The 27,294-nt window shown below is 44.5% G+C and overlaps 1 protein-coding gene across 1 annotated transcript; it reads left to right on the plus strand.

The window, feature by feature from the left end:
* Nucleotides 1–451: 451 nt before the first annotated feature.
* On the plus strand, nucleotides 452–25,997 carry NPL (N-acetylneuraminate pyruvate lyase). Its single transcript, XM_001515923.4, has 12 exons — nucleotides 452–528; nucleotides 4,636–4,707; nucleotides 12,427–12,500; nucleotides 14,129–14,216; nucleotides 15,804–15,861; nucleotides 17,083–17,158; nucleotides 18,528–18,620; nucleotides 20,556–20,704; nucleotides 20,850–20,896; nucleotides 21,787–21,871; nucleotides 22,497–22,536; nucleotides 24,579–25,997. The coding sequence occupies exons 1-12, from the start codon at nucleotides 455–457 to the stop codon at nucleotides 24,728–24,730; spliced, it is 1,008 nt and encodes a 335-aa protein (XP_001515973.2). The 5' UTR covers nucleotides 452–454; the 3' UTR covers nucleotides 24,731–25,997.
* The last annotated feature ends 1,297 nt before the right edge of the window (nucleotides 25,998–27,294 follow it).

The following is a 27,294-nucleotide window of genomic DNA, read 5'->3' on the forward strand; positions in this document are numbered from 1 at the left end:
TTAGAACAGTGCTCTGCACATAGTAAGCACTTAACAAATACCAACATTATGATGATGATCTGTAGAATGGAGATTAAGACTGTGAGCCCCATGTGGGACAGAGACTGTGTCCAGCCTGATTTACCCTGTACCTACTCCGGCGTTTAGCCCAGGGCGTGGCACATAATAAGCTTTTATTATTATTATTTATTTATTATTTATTATACCAATGAATAGGGGGAGGGCTTTCCTAGGAGGAAAAGCGGATCACTGCACTGGAGTTACAAGAAGACTAAAATGGAAGGCTGGAAGAACAACTCGCGCCGGCGCACTGGGGCCGCCCGGCCGGTTCCAATTGGCAGCGGAGGGGAGGGCGGGGGGGACGGTCATCGTTGGTCTCTCCCGGAAAGATGAGTCAGCAGCGTGTGGGGGGCAAAGGACTACATTTCCCAGCATTCCCGGGGGCGCCACTCACATGACGGTGAGCGGCGGAGCCCAAATTGCAGCCGAAGTTTCCGCTCCGCGGGGCGCGGGCGCGGCCGGGGCCAGGTATGCCCAGCGACCAGGGTGGCGGGGCCGATGGGCAGCACATAGATGGGTCGAGGGTGCCAGGCCGGCCTCGGGACGGTGTGGGAACCGCAGGAGGAAAAGGAGTAAAACGGACGGGATTGGCTAATCCCGGCTCTACCACTCGTCAGCTGTGTGACTTTGGGCAAGTCCTTTCACTGCTCTGGGCCTCAGTGACCTCATCTGTCAAATGGGGATGAAGACTGTGAGCCCCACGTGGGACAACCTGATCACCTTGTACCTCCCCCAGCGCGTAGAACAGGTGCTTGGCACAGAGTAAGCGCTTAGAACAGTGCTTGGCACAGAGTAAGTGCTTACCAAATACCATAATTATTATTATTACTATGTGGCAGGCACTGTACTAAGAGCTGGGGCGGAGCCAGGCAAACTGACTTAATCATAATAATGATGATGGTATTTGTTAAGTGCTCAGTATGTGCAAAGCACTGTTCTAAGCGCTGGGGAGGGAATACAGGGTAATCAGGTTGTCCCACGAGGGACTCAAAGTCTTAATCCCCATTTTCCAGATGAGGTCACTGAGGCACAGAGGAGTGTAGTGATTTGCCCAAAGTCGCCCATCTGACAGGATTAGAACCCATGACCCCTGAGTTGGATTCACCCCCGTCCCATGTGGGCGCACAATCTCTGTGCCATTTCTCCCATCTGTAATTTACTTTGTCTGTCTCTCCCTCTAGACTGTAAACTTCCTATGGGCTGGGATCGTGTAAACCCCCTCTATTGCATTTTACTCTCCCAAGTGCTTAGTAATCTGCTTTGCACACATTTAAGTGTGCAGTACCACCGATTTGATTAAGAGCTAAAGTAATTACAAGGAAACCAAATTCAAACCAGCTCTTTATCTTCAAGTGGACCACAGTCTAAGTAGGGGAGCAGACACACATAAAACAAAAGAATATAATGCCCATCTGGCAGCACAGTAAAATGAAGGCACGGTATCATCATCAGCGGTATGCAGTGATGGCTTACTGCTTGCAGAGCACTGTACATGGAATAGGATTAGTAGACACATTCCCTGCCCACAATGAGCTTACAAGCGTCAATCTATCAGTGGTATTTACTGAGCACTTACTCTTTGCAGAGAACAGTATTAAGTCATTGGGAGAGTACAGTACAATAGGGTTGGTAGACAGATTCCCTGCCCACATCGAGCTTACAGTCTGGAAGACAACAGAACAAGGGACAAGTTACGCTCTTCCATATGTGCTAAAATTTAGACACACGGGGGATCCTGTTGAGTCAGACTCAGAGTGGAGAAACTGAGGCTTTGAGGGAAATCTCGCACTGGCACCAGGGAAGCAGAGGTCATTGGTAGAAGGAGTGATTTTATTTTTTTTAGGAATAATTTCAAAGAGGAGAGGTTGGTGAGTGCTTGGCGAAGAAGCTGGGGTGTTTTTGTGGTGCTGCAGGCTCCCAAGGCAGTGTTGGAGAATGCTTTATGATGGGAAAGATTCATGTTATGGAAGGTCTCAGTGGGCAAGATCCTGTCATCATTGACAGGATCAAGGCTAATCATCATCAATAGTATTTATTGGCTGCCTGCTTACTATGTACAGAAGACTGTACTAAGAGCTTGAAGCTCAAGCAAGGATTGATCAATCATTTACTGTTTGCTTATTGTGAGCAGAGTATGTACTGAGGAGAGTACAATGCAGCAAAGTTGGTAGATATGTTCCGTGCCCACAAGGAGCTTACAGTGTAGATGGGGACAGATATTAAATAAATTATGGATATGTAAAGTGCTGAGGGGTGAAAGGTGGGGTGAATTAAGGGTGCAAATCCAAGTAGAAGGGTGATGCAGAAGGGAGAGTGAGTGGACCATGGAGTCCAAACTAACCACTTCGTCTTGCTGGTACTAGATCCAGCTTTCCTAGCAGTGGAGAGACTTTGTGCCTCAAAATTCTGGAATCATTCAGCAGGAGGTTCAAAGATCCCATTGATTTTAAAATAAATGATTTAAGTGAGTTTACAGGTAACCCGACCTCCTAGATTTAATTTGTTCTGACATGATATCCTGTGACACCGTGGAAAAATCAAACTGAATAGAGTGGGTAATTCCCTCTGCAAAGGCACCAGCTCAGAGCCATGTGATGAAATTCCTCTTTCAAAACTCTCCTAATGGAAAGTACATCCCGCCTCCAAAGTGTAAGAGGTAGAAAGAAAAAAACAAAACTGGAGACCTCTCCCCACCTTGGCCATTTAGACGTATTCCCAGGATTTGAAAATTTCTTATTATTGTAATTATATTTCTTAAGCCTTTACTATGTGGCAAACAGTGTACTATGCACAAGGAAAGCTACAAGTTAATCATTTGTGTTCTTGAAAGGAATAAGGACTGTTAGAATCCCTGCTTGACTGTAAACTCTTTGTGAGCAGGGACCATGTCTACTAACTCTCTGATATATTCCAAGTATAGTGCTCTGCATACAGTAGGCAACCGATGCTATTGCCTTATCTGGGACTCTCCACACTTTCAGGTGGTTCGTTGACATTTTGACTTGTAGTAATAAGCAGCAGATCAATTTTATATCCTTTTGCTTAACATTTTCCTTATGGGTAATTTTCAATAATCTGTTTATGGTGCATTGAAGTGGTATGTCTTATTGCTCTGAACATTTCACTTAATTTCCTGGTTTGAGTGCAACTTAAAAGGGAATTTTAAAAAGGGAACAAGTGGTTACTTCAAATTCCTTAACATATTTTCAAAGAGTTTGGTACTTGTAGGCAGCAACTGTGCCCCTGCAGATGAAATGTGATTAAATCGTCCCCTTGAGCGATGTCCCAGTGAACTCCCAGGAACCCCTCTGCCCTTGATAAGAACTGTAGAGATTTTCCTCCCCTCAAATTCAGGCCATATTTCTTGACCCTCTCCCATTTCCCTCAGATAGAAAGTACCGGATCTGAACCAACCAGGACATTGCATAATAGGCGTGGGTAGAACCATGCTTATCACAGTCCAGGAACTGTAATAGACTGACTTTAGGTAGAATGGTGACTTTGTGAGGTTGCATAATTTTGCTTTTGATGAGGAAGCCTGCTGTAGGGACGTGGGATGGAAAAAGGAGAGGGATGGCCATTGTCCTGGCCAAATTCCATCAGTTCTGTTTAGTTGATCTTCCTATCCCATTTTGATTAGATACCAGATTGTTCCTGACCTGGCCATTCTCCCCCATCACACCCCCACCATTGCGCCATTTCAGATTATCCCAAGTTAGTTTTGTGGGAAAGAAGGGGCCCCTCTGGGAATGTTCCCCAAGCTCTTTTGTTGGCCCCAAACAATCTCTGGTTTACATTCCAGTCTGTGTGACTGATAAAAAGTCATTCCTTCCCTTCACCCTTTTGCTCCTAAGCGATTGCACATACCATACACCTCTGGAATGGTATATAGGGGAGAAGTTGGGGGAGACTGCATGTGAACCAAGCAATCAATGGTATTTATTGAGTGCTTACTATGTGCAGAGCACTGTATTAAACACTTTAGAAGAGTACAGTACCACCGAGTTAGCAGAAATGTTCTCTGCCCATAATGAGCTTCCAGTCTAGAGGGAGAGACAGGCATTAATATAAATAAATAATTTATAATATATTTAATTTAAACATATATTCCTAAGTGCTGTGAGGTTGAGGTTGGGGTGAATATCAAATGTCCAAAGGTCACAGATCCAAGTGCACAGATGATGCAGGCTGGAGAGGAAGTTGGGAAAAATAGGGCTTATAAACGGGGAAGGCATTCTGGAGAAGATGTGACCTTAAATAGTACTTTGAAGGTGGGGAGAGTGGTGGTCTGGAATTTGTGGAGGGGCGGGGAGTTCCAGGCTAGGGGGAGGATTTGGGAAAGGGGTCGATGGCAAGACAGATGAGATCAGGGCACAGTGAACATTAGAGCTGAGCTGTAGTAGGAGATTAGTGAGGTGAGAGAGGAGAGGTCAAGTTGATAGAGTGAATGTAGCAAAGTCCCCTACGATGGACTTTGCCTGAGAGCCCTGTGCTTTATTGGAGTCTCTGAGAAAGAGCTACTAGAGAGTTTCAGGAGAGGACTAAATTTCTTGTTTTCCTGACTTTTCCCAACAGCTCGATGGCTCTCCCAAGAAGGAAGCTTCAAGGTCTCGTTGCTGCGACTATCACTCCAATGACTGAGAATGGGTAAATATAATTTTTAATTAAAGAGGAGTGTGCATTTACTCAGAAGGAATGAGTGTTTATGTGGATTTTCAATCTCTATAGACAGTCTTTAAGCCCAGAAGATTTAGGCAGGCAATTTGGCTAGAAGTATACTTGTTGACTATAAATTCCCTGTGGCCAGGGTTCATGTCTACCAACTCTCTTGTACTTTCCCAAGCACTTAATACAGTGCTCTGCAGACTGTAAGCACTCAATAAGTACCACTTATTCACTGATTGGGAGGTGGGTTCTGTGTTGGAAGGTCTTCCAAGACCCCTTCCTGCCCCACAGCGTTTAATATCCGGCTATTGTGAGAACCTTGTCCTGTTGTGATTCCCAGATGAATCCTGATCAGTAGATGCTGAGGTGGGGAAAGAGGGTCTCGCCTCAGGCTGCCCCCCTCCCCCACATGGGGGCCCTAAAAGCTCAGTTCACTTCAGGCTCCAGAGCAGTTTAAGCAGCCTCTGCCTGTCCCCATGCTTTGATGCTTTTATGCTTTAACCTAAATGCTTTGACCAATGGATTGCCAAACAGTGGGAGAAAGGCTGTGCTGGTCTCCGTGGTACTGCCTTTAAAAATCTAATTTGCTAGGGACTGTTCTAAGACCAAGTCCAGAAGAGTAGATCTGGGGACTCCTTGATGCGGTAGTTTTATCGGTCATAAACAGACACACTCCCATACAGCTGACTTCTTTATTGCAAGCTGAACTGGAGTAGGTGAGATGATTGCCAGATATTCAGGTATAGCTGATAAAAACAATGCGTCTTCTGTGCCATGCACCAGTAAAGCTTTCCCCTTGCCACACTGTTGGATTAGCTCCCCAGAGGGTTAGAATTCTCAGAGCTGTTCTTCCACAGCTCAATCATTAGCATGTAGGAGGTCCTAAGTGAGTAATTAAAGAATGTGCTCAGCCTTTGAGGTGAGTCTACTTTAATTGGGTATTTGTAAAGCGCTTACAATGTGCCAGGCATTGTACTAAGTGCTGGAGTAGATACAAGCTAATCGATTTGGACACCCTCCCTTGTCTCACCTGGGCCTCACAGTCTAAGGGGATTCTCACTCCTTCTAGAGATTGAGAAGCAGCATGGCCTAGTGGATAGAGCATGGACTTGGGAGTCAGAAGGTTCTAATCCCAGCTTCACCACTTGTCTGCAGTGTGACCTTGGACAGTCACTTAATTACTCAGTACCTCAGTTACCTGATCTGTAAAATGGGGATTCAATACCTATTCTCTGTCCAATTTAGACTGTGAACCCTATATGGGACCTGATTATCATGTATCTACGCCAGTGCTTAGTACAATGCCTGGCACGTAGTAAGCACTTAAATACCACAATTATAATTATTATTACTATTAGTAGCTTGTATGGACCCCATCACTTAATACAGTGCCTGGCATATAGTACATGTTTAGCACATATGTAAAATAATGAGATTGGAGTTATATTCTGACTTGGGCTTCCAGTTGTCTTGTTGCACCCTGAACATGGTTGGACCTAGAAAGAACTGCTGCCCTGCTCTACTCTTTCAGTAATGGGGAAGGACTCTGACAAGATACTTCCAATTCTGATGCTGCATGTGTCATCAAGGAGAAATTCTAGAAAATTGATTACTTTTTCAGAGTGTGTCTTGGAGCCGGAACATGGAAGGTTAAGGATTTGGAGAGTGAGGGCACAGAGGGCACAGGGCCAGGAAACATTTAAGACTCACAGCTATATTGTGGCGTCAGCAGAACAGGACATTCTGTTCCAGGGCAGTGGGTCAGTTATTTCCCTAAAACCCTCAGTAGAGAGCAGCTATTTAATGAAATGGTGTCTTCAGCAGGCTATTCTGTCACTGGGGGCATTAAGCTCATTAGTGCCAACAGCTCTGTGGAAAGATTCACGTCTTAAAGTCACTGGGAATTGGAGAGCAGAAAAGGAACAAATTCTGGCTAATGGTCCTTTCACAGTGGAGGGGCAAGGAGGGATTAGGTCATATCAGCAGTCCCTGAGGTTCTCTTTAATATCACTGTGGTCTCCTGTTCATAAACCATCTCAGTGGGCTGCCAAATATCTGGAACTTTGACTCTTTCCAACAAAATCAATCAATCGTATTTATTGAGCACTTACTGTGTGCAGAGCGCTGTACTAACCACTTTGGAGAGTACAACACAACAATGTAACAGAAATTTCCTGCCCACAGCTTACAGTGTAGAGTGGGAGAGAGACATTAATATAAATAAATACATTACAGATATGTCTATAAGTGCTATGGGGCTAGAGGGTGGTGGTGATTAAAGGAAGTAAGTCAGGGTGACACAGAAAGGAGTGGGAAAAGTGGAAATGAGGTCTTAGTCAGGGAAGGCCTCTTGGAGGAGATGTGCCTTCAATAAGGTTTTGAAGGTGGGAAGAGTAATTGTCTGTAGGATATGAAAAGGGAAGGCATTCCAGGCCAGAGGCAGGATGGGGATGAGAGGTGGTCAGCGAGATAGACAAGATCGAGCTACAGTGAATAAGTTAGCATTAGAGGAGTGAGTGGGTAGTTATAGGAGAGTAGTGAGGTGAGGTAGGAGAAGGCAAGGCGACTGCTTTAAAACCGATCGTAAGGAATTTCTGTTTGATGTGGGCATAGACGGGCAACAACAGAAGAGAAACATGGATTTTGTTTTTTCTTGACTTTCCGCCTGAGACAAAGTTCAGTGCATGTAGACATATTGGGAAAATATGTCTGTGAAACAGGATGAAATTCAATGGAGACAGATACGGGGAGTGCACTTGGGGATGAAAAGCAGATCACCATAATATGGGAATGGGGAAAGCTTGGCTAAACACAAGCAAAGGAGAAAATGAACTTGCAGGGCAGGTGTCAGGGGGTGGTGGGTGGGCGGGGGGAGAGGGGGTCATAGTTGACCAGCAACTGCGTATAAGCCATTTTGGAAATGCTACAAACCAAAAAGCCAACGTGATACTGGGATGTATCAGCAGCAGGATTGTAAGACTCAGGAAGTAATCCTGCTGTTCCTTGCACTAGTCAGATCCCTATTAGATCCTGTGCCTACATAACACAAAGGATACAAAGAAGCAAAAATGATTAGAGGGTTAGAAAAGAGGCCCCCTTGGAGAAAGGTTAAAGGACACAGGCTGTTTAGCATACAGAAAGAGAGGAAGGAAATGGTTGAAAGGAAGATGGAGGAAGCAGAGGAGAATTGTAGAGTACTATAAAGGAGCAGGTGGGATCCATGGGGAAAAGGGAGATCACTGTCCCTTCAAATTGACATCTGTGGGATTTGGCTTCCTCTAGAAACCAGCTGAGTGGCAGGGGAAGGTGCCATTGACATTCTGTTTGGGTCACAAATGAACCACAAGTGATTTTTCAAAGTGGTTTCCAGGATACCAAGGTGAAAGGAGCATGCACCAGATGCAATTTTTCTGCTTGCATAGGGACTTCTCATCGTAAACAGGAAACAAATGGCTAACTAACACACTCCTATATCTCCTCTCTTATCTGCCCATCAGATTAACAAACATATAGGGAAACAATGAATTTCATGTCTGGATCCTAATGACTGTTGGTGGAGAGGACAGAGGAAGAAAGATTTTGTTCTAGCTGGTTGAGATTATTTGTGGTTGGACTGCTTGCATCCTACTAATGTTTTTTGAGAAACAGCGTGTCCTAGTGGAAAGAGCACGGGTCTGGGAGTCAGAGGGCCTGGGTCCTAATCCTGGCTCTGCCTCTTGCCTGCTGTGGGACCTTGGGCAAGTTGCTTAACCTCTCTGTGCCTCAGTTTCCTCATGTGAAATGAGGATGTAATACCTGTCCTCTTTCCTACTGAGACTGTGAGCCCCATGTGGGACAGGGACTCTGTTCAACCTGATCATCTTGTATCTACCCCAGCTCTTAATACAGTGCTTGGCACGTAGTAAGGGCTTAACAAATACCACGATCACTATAAAATAATTAATATAGTAAGTATACCTTTAAAGTGAGGGTAAACTTTATGGCGAGAGTTGAAAATATAGCAGTTGCATCATGGAATAGCAGGTCTCAGTGTGATAAGATCAGTAGTTGTCCAGGAAAGAAAATGGCCCTAGTTACAGCTGTGCTGGGCAGCTAGGGAGGGAACAATGCAGTGACTGAGTCAAAAAAGACTTCCTGATGGACAACCCATGGAAATAAGTTTCAGCTGCTCCTTCTGGAGTGGTCTTCCTTCTTCTGAATGAAGCCTTGTAGGCCTAAGGTTTATAATAATAATGATGGTATTTGTTAAGCGCTTACTGTGTGTCAAGCACTGTTCTAAGCGCTGGGCACTGTTCTAAGTGCTCTCAAGACTTCCAGAGGTGTCCAGAGGCATTAGTGAGCCTCCATTCATTCAACTGTATTGAGCACTTATTGTGTGCAGAGCACTGTACTAAACGCTTGGGAAAGTACACTACAACAATAAACAGTGACATTCCCTGCTCACAACAAGCTCACAGTCTAAGTGGGGAAGACAGATATCAATACAAGTAAATAAAATTACAGATATGTACATAAGTGCTATGGGGTTGGGAGGGGGGAAAGAGCAAGGGGATAAATAAAATTACAGATATATAATATCTGTATATATATATACAATATATATAAAACACAATATATAAGTGTTTTGGGGCTGGGAGGGGAGAAGAGCAAAGGGAACGAGTCCTTGGCCCTACCCCTGTGTGGCCATGTAGCCTAGCGGGTAGAGCCTGGGAGTCAGAAGGACCTGGGTTCTACTCCCAGATATTTCACTTGTCTGCTCTATGACCATGGGCTTAACCTAACTAAACTTCTCTGTGCCTTTGTTGTCTTATCTGTAAAATGAGGATTAATACTGTGAGCCCAGTGTCCAACTGTGTAGATTAGCTTGTAGATACCCCAGCGCTTAGTACAGTGCCTGGCTAATAGTAAGCACTTAACAAATACCATTTAAAAATAAGAAAAGGGAGAGACCCAAGTACAGAAATTATTGCGGTATCTCACTGCTCTCCTTTCCTGTCTTGTGACAGAGCTTTTCCCCAACACCATCAAAGTAAATGGCGTTGTCATCTAGGTCCAATGTTATTCAGCTTAGGCACTTGGGAAGTGCAGAATAAAATGACATATTCCCTACCCACAGAGATCTTACACTCTGCTAATCTCTGGTAAAGCTAATATCTTGCAAACTGGCAGAAAGCCCTGTGCCTCATGTGAATGTGAAAGAAGTACAGAGGTGTATGGGAGGGAGATTGAGATTTATAGACAGGTTAGATTTGGCCACATTTATTTAGACACTCCTCCACGCATGTGTGACATTGTCAGGCACAATAGCAGAGGGTCAGCTACCAACACAGACATCCTCGGCACGGAGCAGAGGGAAGGGCAGAAAAAGGAGGTGAAGCAAGAGTGCAGTTACCACTGGCTGGCTGAGCTTCCTGCTCCGAATCTCATAGGAGCCACTGGAGGGTTAAGGACAGAAAATAATCCACTTTAGAGCAACAGTGGCAGGAGAGGGGAAGTGAAACCACTGCCAGAATAGCCAGTGGCTTGTGGACTCCACTCATTCCACTGGAGTCTGCACTGCCCATAGCAGTGACAGCAGCTGCACCTGCTTTTGTTTCGCTTCCCTTCCCCTGTCCCTATGGGTCATCTTCACATGGAGGATCTATGAATTAGTAAGTTTGTGTTTTTGTGTGTGTGTCCTTGCGTGCATGTACATGCTCACTGCCAGTCCCTGGTGAGGGAGCAGGAAGGGAACAATCCACCATGATGCCAACCCACCAGTGCATTCTCTATGATGCTTGGGGCTCCTGAGGGAGCTGAGTCTGTGCTGTCATCTCCTGTAGGCCCCAGAAAATTCAAGTAGGCTATCCATTAATGGGGTCAGAAATGCCTCAGTTGAGCCATGGGACTCCCAGAGAAGCAAGAATACACAGCAGCAAGTTGACAATTTGGCTTGAGGTGGCCATATAAACTGGAGTTTCTTCAAAAAGCTAACCCAGACATATCACAGGCTTATTGTTGAGGTCACACTCTTCAGTTTTCCCCTCATGGGAAGCAACACACTGTTTCTGAATTTCAAAACCAGTCTGGTGGGAACATCCAGTCCCTTTATGCATAATGTGATTTCCTCCTTTATTTCTCATCAGGAAATTTAACTTTTAATTATCTGTCACTAATAGAAAATAGGCTAAACCACTTAAAGAAGTGAAATATTTTGGAAGGTTGTGCGAGTCCTCAAGGAGTATAATAACTTTCACCAGATATGCTGTGGCAGCAGGGCGTGAACGTGGTTTCACACCTTTTCTGGAAGCAAGACGTCTAAATACTCACTTTTTAAATTATTTCAGGGAGTTTTAAGTGCAAACCTCAAATGGTTTGGTTTTCTTTTGAAAAGGAAGAAGGTCTCTTTTTCCTTTAATAGTATCTATATAGGTATATAAAAGGTTCACATGTTCCATATTGGCTGCTGAAGACATAATCTCCCCTATTCTCAGAGAGGACCCAGGAGTCATTCATTGTGAAAGTTTGGGAGCCTGTTTGCCACTGCCAGCAGGCTCTGGGCCCAGGAATCCTGATCCAAAGATATTTTTGTACCTATGGTACAGCTCTGATTTGGGGGTGTCCCCCGACTCCTGCTACTCAAGTCACCCAGGCTTTGTTTTTATAGGTCAGAGCAGGATTGGAGGGATTGTACTCTGAATGATAACTTGCCTTCTCCTCCATCCGTGTTCCCTTTCTTCCTCTCGCTCAGCCCTTCTCCAAGTCTTCCTGGCTCTGGGTTTCCTCCCTGTTGGTTTTAATAGCTCAAAGCATGGGAGGAGGGAAATAGCTGAAAGTGGCTAAGGAACATCCTCTTCCCCTTCAAGTGGGTCATTCCCCATTCCCCCAACCCTAAGATGAGTCTCTCTTACGTTCGTCACACTTGCCACACTTAGGGTGGTAATAATAATAATAATGTTGGTATTTGTTAAGCACTTACTATGTGCAGAGCACTGTTCTAAGCGCTGGGGTAGATACAGGGTAATCATGTTGTCCTATGTGGGGCTCACACTTTTGATCCCCATTTTCCAGATAAGGTAACTAAGGCACTGAGAAGTGAAGTGACTTGCCCAAAGTCACACAGCTGACAAGTGGCAGAGCAGGAATTAGAACCCATGATGTCTGACTCCTAAGCCCAGGCTCTTTCCTGGCCAGAACCTCTGAGTTTATCTGGTGTTTCCAGGCTGAGGTCTCTCTGTGCTTGATTTGCACTCAAAGAATGTACAACAGCCAGGTGCCAGACTCCTTGAAATCTCACTTCTTCTCAGGCAAGTATGACGACTCTAAACCCAGCTCGGCAAGTGGCCCTTTGACCCTTGTGTGGGATGAAGATGGGTAAACTAATTTAGTTTCCTCTATAGTGGTATATAGTAGTATAGGGCTGATTAAAAAATATTTTCATGCTTTGGAATTGTAAAATGATTTTCAAATGTGTTATTATACAGTTGTCCCTCCCTGAGTACTTTTGTTATGGGCCGATTTGCATTGTTTGAGGTGTTTTTTTGGTTTAGAATCTAATCCCTTTTTATTGTGCAGATCTAGGCTCACTTAACAGCTTTTCTTCATTTCAATAGAGGCACCCCAGGGTGAAAGGAGAGAGACCCGAAATGGAGTTAGGAAGTGTCACACTCATGGAAGTGTCCTGGACCCACGATCATCCTGCTTCTCTTTCTTGTCTTGCAGAGAAATCAATATCTCCGTGATTGGTCAATATGTCGATTATCTGGTAAAGGAACAGGGTGTGAAGAACATTTTTGGTAAGTTGCCTTTATTGCTTCTCCTGTAAATCCTCCCACCGGCAGCAGGCCTGCCCTGATCCGTGCCTTCACCGGCTCCGAGTACACAGTCAGCAGGATGCTATGGGACTCTCTGAGGAATATGTGGGTCTTTCTCTCAACTTCAAGATTGGGAGCCGTGGCAAAAATTGTCTTCACAAAGGGTAGTGGATTTATAGACTCTCCTTGAGAGCTGGGATCATGTCTGCCAACATTATTGTTCTCTCCCAAGCACTTACAATAATAAGAATAATAATAATGGTATTTGTTCAGCACTTACTATGTGCCAAGCACTGTTCTAAGCACTAGGTAACACGGTAATCAGGTTGTCCCACATCGGGCTCACAGTCTTAATCCCCATTTTACAGATGAGGTAATTGAGGCACAGAGAAGTGACTTGCCCAAAGTCAAACAGCTGACAAGTGGTGGAGTTGGGATTAGAACCCACAACCTCTGACTCCCAAGCCCAGGCTCTTTCCACTAAGCCTACATCAAGCACTCACTAAGTACTATTGATCGATCTATTGATTCCCAAACACTTAGTACCCTGCTCTGCACAGAGTAGGTGGTCAATAAATACTATTGATGTTTTGGTTGATGTCTGGAGGACCAGGGAAACCAAAGCCTCAAGTCAATGCCCACCCCCCTTCCTCTAGACTGTAAGGTCATTGTGGACAAGAAATTTACCAATTCTGTGTCTACCATCTCTATTGTATTATATTCTTCCAAACTCTAGTACAGTGATCTGCACACAATAAGCACTCAATAAATAAATAATAATAAGCACTCAATAAATACCAATGCTTGATTGATAGATAGCTACACAGCAAAGTTCTCCTCCATCAGGCCTACAGGTGTCTCTCCTTCCTGGGAGACCACTTCAATAATAGAGTCATCCTAACCCAAGACTGGCATTCTGGGTTTGCCCTCTTAGACTAGGGCTAGAGTCTTAAAAGATTTTTCTACACGTCCGAAAAGACTTATATCGACTATCTGTTCCTCTCTTAGATGGACTCCTGGCCTAAATGACAGTATTTGTTAAGCACTTTATGTGCCAGGCATTGTTCTAAGTGCTGGGGAAGATAAAAGGTAATCAGGTTGGACACAGTCCATGGCCCATAGGAGGCTTACAGTCCTAATCCCAATCTTACAGATGAGGTAACTGAGGCACAGTGAAGTTAAATGACTTGCCAGAGGTCATACAGTAGACAAATGACGGAGTCAGGACTAGAACCCAGATCCGTATGACTCTCAGGCCCATGCTGTATCCATTAGGCCATGCTGCTTCTCCAAGAGCTTACTATGTGCAAATCACTGTATTAAGTGCTGGGGTTGATAAAAGAGAAGCCAACAGAACCCAGTCCTTTTCCCACTTGGAGCATGTAGTCTAAGGAGGGAAAGCAGGTATTAAATCCTCATTTTACATTTGAGAAAATTGAGGCTCAGACAAGCTAAGTGACTTGCCCAAGGTCACACAGCAGACAATGATGAGGCTAGGATTAGAGCCTAGGTCTGTAAACTCCCAGGCCCATGCTCTGCTGTAGGAGTTGGTTGGGATTGTGCAGTGTCTGTCTATTTTTCTGCCTGAATTTCTCGTGTGTGCTTGGCAGTGAACGGCACCACGGGAGAAGGTCTATCGCTGACCATTCAGGAGCGGCAGCAGCTTGCGGAGGAGTGGGTGACTCAAGGGAAAAATAAGTGAGTAGCTGGTCCTGGAAGCAAATGACCATTGTCAAAACCTAAATGATGCATCCCTCCCACTCCCAAGATAGCCCAGCTCTGGGTTCCCTTTAATAATAATAGTAATAATAATAATAATTGTGGCATTTATTAAGCGCTTACTACGTGCCAGGCACTGTACTAAACCTTGGGGTGGATACAAACAAATCAGGTTAGGCGCAGTCCGTATCCCACTTGTGGCTCACAGTCTCAACCCCCATTTTATAGATGTGGTAAATGAGGCAACAGAGAAGTGAAGTGACTTGTCCAAGGCCACTCAGAAGACAAGTGGCAGAGCCGGGATTAGAACTCATGACCTCCTGACTCCCAGGCCTGTGCTCTATCCACTATGCCATGCTGCTTCCCCCGACATGCTGACCTTTGGGAAGGGGCAGGCAGCAAGGGGGCAGGATTCCCTTCCTAGAGGGAAAATTTCCTGAGTCTCAAAAGCAGTTCTCCTGACTGAATAAAGGATACCTATTGGCTGTTCCAATCCTACTCCTATGGACCTGACAAGTAACTGCCCTGACTAAGCCTTCATTCCTTTTTGTGCACTCCCTTTTGCATCATCCTGATTTGCTGTCTTTATTTACCCCACCCAACTCTAGCACCACAGCATTTAGGTACTTACCTGTAATGTGTTTCTTTTTATTAATATCTGCCTCCCCCTTCAGACCGTAGCCTCATTGCAGCAGGGATGTGTCTACCAACTCTGTTATATTGTACTCTCCCAAGTGCTCTGTACACAGTAAGCACTCAATAAATATTACTGATTAATTAATTAACTGGTGATTTGGACAGAACCACTTCTCTCCCTTGCCCTGTGTCAGCAGTACAGCAGTACGTCTCGGTTTCTAATGCCCTCTGGGCTCTCCATTCCATTTGCTACTTGTATAGGTAGGTAGGCTTTTCCGAGTCCTCCTTTTGCCACCCCCTGGAGAGCTGTAACAGCCTATTGCTGTGGCTACTTGCCCCACCTCCCCACCCAAGCGTTTTTACTCCAGAAATAACACACGTTTCTTGTGCTCTTTCCTTTTCCTGCTGTTCATTTCCTGCTGTTCATTACATGCCTAACCTCTCTCTGCAGTGATATCTCCTAGTCATAGGCAGAGCATTGCCTGGCTTGGCAGGGAAGACCTGAGGAGTCGATTAATCAATCCTATTTTTTGAGCACATATTGTGTGCAGAGCACTGCCTTAAACACTTGAATGTACAAGTCTTAGCATCACCTCTGGCTTTAAGCTTCAGGATTGTCATGCTACAGTCAGAAATACAGATATTTTTTAGTTGAAAGTATTGTGTCCCACTCCCATTTTTTCCTTCCAATAAAGTGAAAGTAGATTTCCCATTGAAGACAGCCCTTTTCATCCATTTAGACGAGGCATCTCTTAAATAAGCCAGCCTCCAGGAAGCAAGCAATGCAGCAGATACTTTTGTGACCCCTGACCTCAATCTGCTGCAACTGGATTCAAAAGGCCACATTGCAGTCCTTGAACGATGCCACATTCTTCTTGGTTACTGTTAAAACAGTGTTGCAGCTGGCCTCTGTTGTTCTGTCTCATGCAGGTTGGACCAGATCATCATTCACGTAGGAGCATTATGCCTGAAAGAGTCACAAGAGCTGGTATGTACTGATAAAGATGATGGGAAAATGTTTACCTCTCTTTTATCGTCTGGATCCTGTATGTGGTGCAAACTAGAGAAGCAGCATCACCTAGTGGATAGAGCACAGGCTTGGGAATCAGAAGGAACTTGTTCTAATCCTAGCTCTGCCACTTATCTGCTGTTTTGACCTTAAACAAGTCATTCTCTATGCCTCAGTTACCTCGTCTGTAAAATGGAGCTTAAGACTGTGAGCCCCATGTGTCTATCCCAGTGCTTAGAATAGTACCTAGCAATAGGTAAAGTACTTAAAAAATACCATTAAAAATAAGCATTTGGGAGAGTACAGTTGAATCGGTAGGCACAATCACTGCTCTCAAAGAGCTTACAATCTAGGGAGGGAGACAGAGGCTAAAATCAATTTCAAAAAGAAGAAAAAAAAGATATGTATATGAGTTAATACTGCAATAATAGGGTAAATAAATTGCAGTGGGAGGTTGTGAGTACTGATATGCCTATGTGGTATAGAAGTGTTGAATGACTAGTAGATGGGAGAGAAGCATGAGAGATTTAAAATTAATCAGGGAAAGTGTCCAGGAAGAGATGTGATTTCAGAAGAAATGGTAAAATTGTGGTCTGTCAAATTTGAAAGGGGAGGGAGTTCCATGTCTGGGGGGTGAAGAGTGTAGTAAGAGAAATAAAAATGAGGTGGGTTAACTATAGTCAGAATTGGGCTGCTGAATTCAAGAAAAGCATTGGAGACAAACTAAAAATGAACAAAACAAGGCAAAACCCCAAAGCCCTTTCATCAATGATTACAGTAGCAAACCAAAGAGAGTGGCCCAGTGGAAAGAGCATGGACCTGGGAGTCAGAGGACCTGGGCTCTCATTCTGGCTCCACCTTTTGTCTGTTATGTGACCTTGGGCAAGTCGCTTAACTTCTCTGTGCCTCAGTTAATTGTAAAATGGGATTAAATCCTCCTCCCTCTAATTTAGACTGTGACTCCCATGTGGTATTACTTGTACCTACCCCGCCGCTTAGAACAAGTGTGTGACATACAGTAAGTGCTTAACAAATACCATAAAAAGTAGATATCAGGTTCAATTATTTTGCAAGCTATAAAAAGTTCTCATATCAATGACCAGTGATTATTTTTCTTATTAATGATGGATGCAATTCATAGTATGGAAATAAGTGAACCCCTCCAGCCCATGTACATTTCATTTCCATTTTTCTTTACAGGCTCAACATGCAGCAGCAATAGGAGCTGACGGCATTGCTGTAATAGCTCCTTTCTTTCTCAAACCTTCTAACAAAGGTGAGTACAACCCCCCCTCCCACCCACCCAGGCACCAGCTTTTGCCAATCCAACACATTCAACTCCACCACATTGGCTATAGGGAGGAAGGTCTAGTGCACTGGAGACCAGTGGCCGAAGTTTGAAAAGAATCCCTTCCCTGGCATTTGGACAAGGGCCCTGCTTGGAAAGGATTAGATAACCTTTCTCCAAAGTTAAATTGCTTGTGAGATCAATCAATCAATCAGTGGAATGTATTGAGCGCTTAGTGTATGCAAAGCACTGTACTAAACCCTTGGGTGAATACAATATAACAGAGCTGGTAGACACATTCCCTTACTATTTGCCAGGCACTGTACTAAGCCCCGAGGTAGGCAAAGGCTAATCCTTGTCCCATATGGGACTCACAGTCTTAATCCCCATTTTACAGGTGAGGTAATTGGGACACAGAGAAGTGAAGTGACTTGCCCAAGGTCACACATTAGACAAGAGGGAATGAGATCTACAAATGTAATTCCACTGCCAGCCTCTGGAAAGGCTGAAGCTCGAGGCTGCTTTCTTGGGTCCCAGAATACTCTCAGGTCCTTCTTTGCCATTTTGGCTGGTTCTAGAGCAGCTTCTCTCATTCCTCCCCTGTGAACTCCAACTCCTTTTCCGTAAATTGGGGTTAGTAATGCTTATCGTTGTTATAGTACTTTTTAGGCAAAAAGCAGTTTGTTGTGGAAAGAGCATGGGCCTGGGAGTCAGAAGGACCTGAGTTCTAATCCCGTCTCTGCCACTTGCCTGCTGTATGACCTTGGGCAAATCACTTAACTTCTCTTTGCTTATTACCTCCTCTGTAAGGAAGGGATTAAGACTGAGAGCCCCATGTGAAACATGGGCTGTGTCCATCCTGATTAACTTGTATCTACCCCAGTGCCCAGTACCATGCCTGGCACATAGTAAGTGCTTAAAAAATACCATTAAAAAGGGCTTAGTATGTGCAAAACACTATACTAAGCACTGAGTAGATACAAGATAATCAGATTGGATTTAGTCCCTGTCGCACATGGGCTCACAGGCTAAGTAGGAGGGAGTAAGATTTAATCCACATTTTACAGATGAGAGAACTGAGGCACACTTAACTTCTTGCCCAAAGTCACACAGCTGTCAAGTGGCAGAATCAGGATTAGAACCCACGACCTCAACCCAGCCCAGCCCCTGGAAGTCCCTGAAGTCCAAAAATTAGGATATGTTATTTGCATTATTTCCCTGCCTATTTTGGATTTCCAGGAGGGCAGCCATCTTGCGCTTCCTCCAAACATCTTGTAGGCACTGTCGGAGGCAGAATCCAAGACTGGACCATGGGTCTGACCCAGTAATGGTTTTGCTCATGTTGTTGTATTTTCAGATGCCCTGATTGCTTTCTTGAAGGAAGTGGCTGCTGCTGCCCCAACTGTGCCATTTTACTACTACCACATTCCTCCTCTGACAGGGATTAAAAGTGAGTGTTATTTGTTTTTTGTGCCTCTTGCTCCATCTCCACCCACTAAGCCCCACAAAAGAAATCCTCCTTTCAAGCATGAATGACACCTGACCCCGACTGTCCTCTACAAAATAATTGGGCTACTGAGACCCCAGAGCAAGAAATCTGGGATTCCTCCCTCCCTCCTTCCCCTGCACCTAATTCAGGGAATTTGTTCTTTCACAATATGGTAGAAGGCGTGAGGGTAGCCATTTTTGGGAGTCCTTACTTATGTGTTCTTCCCTCTCACTACTTTCAGAAGTACTACTATCCTACACATGATTTCTAGTTCTACAAGCCAGGCTCATTAGTTGATGGTTTAAAAAATTTCAAGACACAGTCTCCTTCAACCTCCAGTCCATTGTTATCACAGGCATCTTATCTCTCTGAAAAAATAAAGAGGGTCTAAAGGTCTGTTTCTCTTTTGGATCTTCGATAAGGCAGACTTGGGGGGGTGTCCTTTTTATAGTTTTTGTTAAGCACTTACTATGTGCCGAGCACTGTTCTAAGCACACAGGGTTATCACGTTGTATACAGTCACCCTTCTGCATGGGGCTCACTTTCTAGGCAGGAGGGCATAGGATTTCATTCCCATTTTACAGATGAGGCACGGAAAGGGTAAGTGACTTGCCCAAGGTCACACAGCCGACAAGTGGCAGAGTTGGGATTAAAACCCAGGTCCTCTGGCTCCCAGGCCTTTGTTCTTTCCACTAGGCCATGCTGCTTCTGATCTGATAGGGTCCTAAGGCAAAGGCACTTGAGAATCCAGTCTTATGTCTCACATCCTCTTACCAGCTGCCACTGCTGCTGCAAAAACCATGTCCAGCTGAGAGAATGCCCTAGACACAATCAGTACTATTTATTGAACACTCACAGTTTTCAAAGCACTGTACTAAGCACTTGAGAGAGTACAGTAAGGTTGGTGGGGACACAAACATTAACTTAGTAATAGTGGTATTTTTTAAGCGCTGACTCTGAGCCAGGCATTGTTCTGATCACTGGGGTAAATATAAGATATTTGGGTTGGACACAGTCCCTGGCTCACAATAGGACTCACAGTCTTAATCCCCATTTTACAGATGAGGGAACTGAGGCACAGAGAAGTGAAGTGATTTGCCCAAGGTCACACAGAGTGGCGGAGCTGGTATTAGAATCATGTCTTTCTGTCTCCCAGGCCTGTGCTCTATCCCCTGGGCCACACTGCTTCTCATAAATTACAGATTGGGAAGCAGTAGAGTATCAACATATGTGCATAAGTGCTTTGGGGGGTGGGATTAATATTAAAGTGCTTAGGGAGTACTGACCCAAGTGGAAAGGTGATACATGTGATGGGGAGGTGAGAGCTTACTCAGGGAAGACTTACTGGAGGAGATGTGATTTTAATAGGACTTTGAAGATGGAGAGAATAGTGGTCTGCTGAATATGAAGAGGGGAAGGAGATCCAAGCACAGGATGGAGTGCATCAACAGGTCGACAGTAAAAGAGACGAGACTGGGTACTGAAGTTGGTTGGTGTTAGAAGATCAAAGTGTTCAGGCTGTGTTGTGTAGTGGAAGAGAAGTGAGAATAGATAGTGAATAGGGAGTGCCAATTTCCCCTTCTCTGACTTCTCCCACTCCGATCAACTGACAGTATTTACTAAACATAACTGTGTGCAGAGCACTGTACTAAGCACTTGGGAGAATGCAATAGTCTAGAATCCTGCCCTCAAGGACCTTACAGCTTACACTCATCTGTTTACTTTCCACCCTTTAATTATAGCTTTAGGCTGCCCCTAAATAGATGGAATTTATTTATTGAGCATTTACTGTGTGCAGAATGCCTGGGAAAGTAGAATGCATCAGGAAGATGTATAAAGTAAGGTCGTTACCACCTTGGGCAGCCATCGTTAATGAAAGATTATTGTTTTGAGCAGTCTGTGCTGAGGAACTGCTGAATGGGATTCAGGCCCAGATCCCCACCTTCCAGGGCCTCAAGTTCAGCGACACTAATCTCTTGGACTTCGGACAGTGTGTGGACCAAAATGGCTCCCGACAATTTGATCTCCTCTTTGGGGTGGATGAGGTAAGGGTAGCCCCCTGTGATTCCCAACGGAATAGGGAGTCCCCCAAGGACAAACCAGCCCCAAGAGAATGGACAAAGTCTTTCTATGGAGGCTTCCATTGTTTTAATGGAAAGAAATGAACGCTATTTCTCTTTTCCTTAACAGCAACTGCTGAGTGCTCTGATAATGGGGGCAACTGGGGCAGTGGGCAGGTAAGTGGTTCATCCTCTACTCCCCACGGACTGTACCTGAGTTATTTTCTTACGAAGCCATATACCAGTCTAGTTTACTTGTGCATGCCCGACACTGAAAAGGAGGCCTCTCTGACTTGTAGTTAGTATGTTCCCATCTCAGCTGATAATTTGAGGTTCAGAGCTGAGTCAGAACTGAATAATTCAAATATTTTTTTATTGCGCACAAGCAGTGGGTTAGACTCAGCAAATGTCCGAGTTCTTCTAATTGTGACCTGCCCTTGGTTTATCACATGACTCTGGATCTTTAACTCCCAGTATCTCCTGATGGGGGAGAGCTTCCTCACAGGCTATTGTTTTCACCTCCCATCTGGACCAACTCCTCCCAGGTAATCAGGCTAGAACATCTCTGGCTCACATGATTTAAGGACACTTCTCAAGTCTTGAAGAACATTTCATCAGACCAAGCAATTAGTCCCTTTTCGGCCTCTGCTCCAGATGATTACGCAGAATTGTTGTGCCAAATTCTCTGCCGGGAAAGGAATAGTCGTTGAGGATCTAAGGGCCATTATCTAAGCCATTGTGTCAGGTTTAGCTGTAGTAGTTTTGTGACAAACAGCACCAGGAGTATTTGTCAGGGTTCTTCTCCCCACACCTCACCTCTCTCCCCATTCCCAAAGCAACTCCCAAGTGCTTAGTTCAGTGCTCTGGACACAGTAAGTGCTGAATAAATACAACTGAATAAACGACTGACTGGTCTGATGTATATTTACTTTCAAGGCAGGTGGAGGGCCACTCTAGAGCACTGAAATTTTTTTCTTCTAGGAAGCTTTGGGTTTTATTCTTTGCAACTGCAGAAGCAAAGATGTCAATGCCTGCAAGTTGTCACTGAGCTGTTGTTTTCTTGGCAGCACCTACAACTACCTGGGCAAGAGGACAAACCAGATGTTGGAAGCTTTTGAGCGTCAGGATCTTCCTCTAGCCTTGAAGTATCAGGTACCGCAGTTTCTTCTACTCCCCCTTTCCTGTGCAGGACTTTCCCCTGGGCCCTGCTAGATTGCCCCTGGACCCCTCCTTCCCTCTCTCATTTAGCTTCCTGACTTAAACATACATTTGCACCTCTCTTGCCTCTTCAAACATCCTCTAAACCCTTTTTTCTCTTTTCTCATTTACAAAGGGACTTGACATTTTTCTATTGGATGGAGGTATCCATGCTTTTTACTAGTCCTTCTCCACTAATCTCACTCTTTCTTTCAGCCCACTCATCAACTGGGTTACCTTTTTCTTTCCTCCCTTCATTATCCCGTAACAGTAGTCAGGCCCTTCTGCTCTAGATATAGGGAAGAAGGAGCATGACATTAGGGGACAGTTATATCCAGTGTCCAGGCTTTCCCTCTAATGAGACAGCTCTAAGGCAGGCCAATAAAAGTCACAGTGAGTAAGGCAGAAGTCACTCCTTATTAAATGTGGGCATGGAGGGGACCTGAAGAGGGTTTAGCGACTGGCAGTGGGCCGCAGAAGCAAAGTTCCTGGTTTGCAGCAGCACGATCCCCCTCTCTTCTTTCGACAGTTGTCACCATTCTGATTGTGGATTTCTCTCCTTGTCCCCTCCTTTCTCTAGTTTAATATCCAGAGATTTATCAACTTTGTAGTCAAACTAGGTAAGTACAACATTTTTCTCTCATTTCTTTGATTAAGAAGGTTTGAGTAAACTTTAGTACTGAGAGGCATCTCTCTCTCTCTCTCGCTTTCTTTGTATACACACACACAAACACACACACACATTTACAGATATAGCTATCTATCTGTATACGTGGAAGAGTGGAAAGAGCACAGGCCTAGGAGTCAGGAGACCTAGATTCAAATGCTGGCTGTCACTTGCCTGCTGTGTGACCTTAGGCAATTTACTTAACTGCACTGTGCCTCAGTTTCCTTATCTGTAAAATGAGATAAAATACTTGTTCTCCCTGGCCTTCAGACAGTAAGCCCCAAGTGGGTCAGGGACTGTCTGACCAGTGCTAAGAACAATGCTTGGCATATAGTAAGCACTTAACAGTACCACCTGAATGTAGTAAATTTTAATCTTTTAAAAACCACCGAATCCTTTTAAATCGTTTTGTCATTTCATTGAACTCTGGGGCCCCTGGTATTTGCTGTATCTTTGTAGGGAATTTTTAAAAAAAGATCACAGTGAAGAAAAATTTCACACACACACACACACACACACACACACACACATATATATTTTTTAATGAGATTGCTGAATCATCTTCAAGTAATTGCTTGCCAAAAGTAAGATATGTCCCCAAAATGAATTTCCGGGCTCAAAAAATATGCCATTATCAAATTTATTATGAGGAAATACTGGGAGCCTCTTGTGGAACATCACTTGACAGCTGCTGTTTTAAGGAATATTCTGCTCCTGCTGTTGCCTGGCACTAAATGGTTAACAACCGAGTGAGGAAAGTGATATTGAAGAAGAGTGGCAGGGGACAGTATTTCAAGGAATCAATCAATAAGGATTTCTAGGACACACCCACCCCTTCTGTCCCTCCTTCATTCATTCAATCATTTTTATTGAGCGCTTACTGTATGTGGAGCACTGTACTAAGTGCTTGGAATGTACAATTCTGTCCCTCCTTATGGGCTCAGGACCTAATCTTTTACCTATCAGCCCAAACCATTTATTGAAAGCTCAGAGCATTAGACTAGATGCCGTAGAGACTTCAAAGAAAGCAGGCAGCGTTCAAAGAAAGCAGGCAGCGGGCTCCCATTCCTCATGGAGTTTAGAATCTAAGGTATTATGCACTGTTTTACAAGGGCCGTGTCTTCTTCATGTCCTGTGGGGACGATGAATTTTTAAAAGTTTACTTTTTTTCAATTTCAGGTTCCCAACCCACATTTGGTCAAGCTCAACCAACCAATCAGTAGAATTCATTGAGAACTTTCTGTGTATTGTAGCTGGTATTTTACTGTGATTGTAGCTGGTATTTTATTGTGATTTGTGCCCATTCCACATTGCATTATTTTGCATTTTGTTGTTACTCAGCCTTCTCGATCCTATTCATCAAAGGCAGAGGCAAAATCCCATTACTTTAAAGACAAAGGCAAAATCCCCATCATTTTTCATGGTGGCAGAGCCAAGAAGTACCTCAGCGATAAAGTGGAAAGGGCTTACAGATTGCAAGCATTGCCAGGGCTTACTGGAATTGCCAGAGGTAATATTAGTGGCACCCATGGAGGCAATGAACTGTACTATGCATTTGGACAAGGACACAACAGTAGGATGAAACATGTTCCCTGTCACGCTTTTTTTTAATGGTATTTGCTAATCACTTACTAAGTGCCAGGCACTGTTCTAAGCGCTGAGGTAGATACAAAGAAATCAGGTTGGCCACAATCCATGCCCCATATGGAGCTCACAGTCAAACAGCAGACGCGGACAGACAGAACTGGAATTAGAACCCAGATCCTTCCGACTCCCAAGCCCATGCTCTTTCCACTTGGCCATGCTGCTTCTCATGGGAGAGACAGACATGACAACTAGAGTAATCAGACAGTGGGTTGTCCTCTCCACAGAGGCCTCACCCTTTGGTTACTATCCTTGAGGCATCTGCAGGCTCACGGTGGTTTGGCCTTGGAGAGTAGCTCCGTGATGACTGACGGGTGAGTCACCCCTCCTTCTCTCTTCTCCCCCTTCTAGGTTTTGGGATCGCACAGACCAAAGCGATCATGACTCTGGTTTCCGGCATTCCAATGGGACCCCCACGTCTCCCCCTGCAGAGCGCCTCCCAGGAGTTTACCGACAAAGCCGAAGAGAAGCTCAAGAGCCTGGAGAGCTCTTTCCTCTTCTGACCAGTCCCGGCAGGGACATGGAAGCCTGAAGCCAGAACTCCTGACTCACTCCTGGGCCAGGACTCAAATCACCCTGTTGCATTTCTCAGGAACTTTTCTATGAGGCTGGACTCAACCCTGTCTTAGCAACATGAGTCCTGCAAGCGGTCACTTTTTTCCTGAGTGAGGGATGGTGCAATTCTCCTATGCCACTTGTTTGCCCTTCACCCCAAGACTCCTTGGGGAGTTCCCCTCTCTAGCAGGCAAGGCTCTGACTGCCTGAAGGGCCAAGTGGAGAAGTGATTTCTTCCATCTGCCTCAGGAGCAATCTACGCATATCTAAATAGGAGGAATTTTCCCTCACTGGTCTTCCTTTCTTTAATCCTGTTCCCCATTTCTGGAGTCTTCCAGGCAGAAATGGCTCTCAGCTAAATAGTGCCTTAGGTTATACTTCCTTCTGCTCAGCTTCCGTGGTAGCTGCTATACATGACTGCTGTGGTTGGCGTGAAGTCGGGGGGCTGAGTTTTAATTAAGCTTTTTCAGGGGAGAGATCGTGTCTTCCAATTCCACTGTGCTGTCCCAAATGTTCAGTTTTAGGTGCAGAGCACATAGTAGGTGCCTAAATTGACTAAGCGGTAGAGTTCACAGGGGAAAAGAAATCCCCAGCAGCCTGTTGTTGGAGAGGGGGAGAAACCCTGGGATCTGAAGCTCAGGGGGGTCAGTGGGGCTGGAGGATGGGCAGATGCAGAGACCAAAGGGTCTCTCTCTCTCTCTCTCTTACACACACACACACATGTACCACTCCTCCCCCCACCGCCCCCCAGCCTGAATCTCCCCTGGCTGTTCCCTCCTGCCCCAGGCTCCATCTTGGCAGTCACCTAGGTCTCCTGCCCTAAATCCAGCCTTCTGGCCATTTGCTGGGAGCATCTGCTTGCTTTCCCTAAATTGAAGTTACCTCTAGCTAAATTTCCAAATTCCCACCTTTCTTAGGTCTTTTCTTTAGAATAAGATGTTGACTCCCTCTCAGCCAACTTTTTCACAGCTGTTTTTATGACTTCCATTTCTCCAAACCTTCACTCCATGCCTCAGCCTTCTGTAAACACTTCAGTGAGTGTTTTCTAGAAAGCCAAGGACTAGTCAATCCCCAATTGTGTAGGTCTGATAATCCACTTGGGTCTCTTTTTTCCTCCTCCTCCTTTTCCTCCCTCCTCCTTATCCTTTCCACACTTTGTTGCTCATTAGCACCTCCACCAGAGGGTAGTTAATAAAATGAGATGAGATTAAACCAGCTAGTCTATTTTGTTCCTTCTTATCTGCTCCCTGGTCAAAGGTTTGGGGAAGTATGTGTGAATGCTATTTAAAATTTGCAAATCCATTCTATATCTGCTCCCAGTAAGCATGGATAACATTTGACTGAACTCCTTTCCTAGAAATGTAAGCCACTTTTCTCAGATTCCAGTGCAGACTCCTGCCTTTGGGAATAGGGCTCTGAACCAGGAATTTAGCCATAATCTTAGATACTGTATTCTCATGAGACTACTTACTGTTTTTCTAAATTATAATTCTAAGGAGGGCCAGAAGAAAGGCTTCTAGGGCTCCTACTCTTGGGGTGGTATCGCACTCTTGGTGACATTAGAATATTGTTTTTCCCTCCTTTGGAAATGCTTCACTTTGAGAAGCGTGATGCTTGACAGGTTGTTAACTGAGTTTGAGTTAACTTAATCCTTTCAGAGAATTGTTAAATTGGAGAGAAGAAGGTGTCTGAGTACCTAACTCTATAGGTTGGAAATGAAACATTTTCTACTATTTGGTCAGTGGTACTTGAACTCTGTGTGGACCTCTAATTCTTCTTTCACTTTCATTTTTTAAGAAAACACACAAAGAGAAAGGTAAAATATAGGAATTCACTGTCCTTTGTAAAAGCTTGGACTCTTACATCTAAACTCACTTTAATGTTTAAATTGGAATCACTTTTCCCTACACCCAACCTGAGAATAGAAGTCAATTGGGGGAATTGAAAGCAGAATGGCCCTGGGAATCAGAAGGACCTGTTCCACCACTTGCCTGCTGTGTGACTTTGGGAAAGTCACTTAAGTTCTCTGTGCCTCAGTTTGCACAACTGCAAAATGGGGATTTTTAATAACTATTTTCCCTCCTACTCGGACTATGAGCCCCATAGGTGACAGGGACTGTGTCTGACCTGATTAACTTGTCAGTCAGTCAGTATCTGTCCCAGTGCTTAGAACAGTCCTTGACACAGAATAAGAACCTAATACCATTTAAAAAAAAAAATTAAACATGATAGTATGGTCCTGCTGCTTTGGTCACCAATGCTGACTCTCAGCTGGAGACTCCTGGTCTGAAATGTTATTTGTATTTATCTTTCATTTATTCAGTAGGATTTATTGAGGAGTTGCTGTGTGCAGGGCACAAAATTAGGTCCTTGAGAGCATACAATAGTATTAAAAGACACAATCTTTGGGCCATAGGAGTTTACAATCTAATAAAGGAGTTGCACCATATTATATATGTCAATTAATAGTACTTATCGAGTATCTAGTGTTCAGAGTGTTCTGCTAAGCTTG

This window comes from Ornithorhynchus anatinus, chromosome 16, assembly GCF_004115215.2.
Source record: "Ornithorhynchus anatinus isolate Pmale09 chromosome 16, mOrnAna1.pri.v4, whole genome shotgun sequence".
Taxonomy (NCBI): Eukaryota; Metazoa; Chordata; class Mammalia; order Monotremata; family Ornithorhynchidae; genus Ornithorhynchus; species Ornithorhynchus anatinus.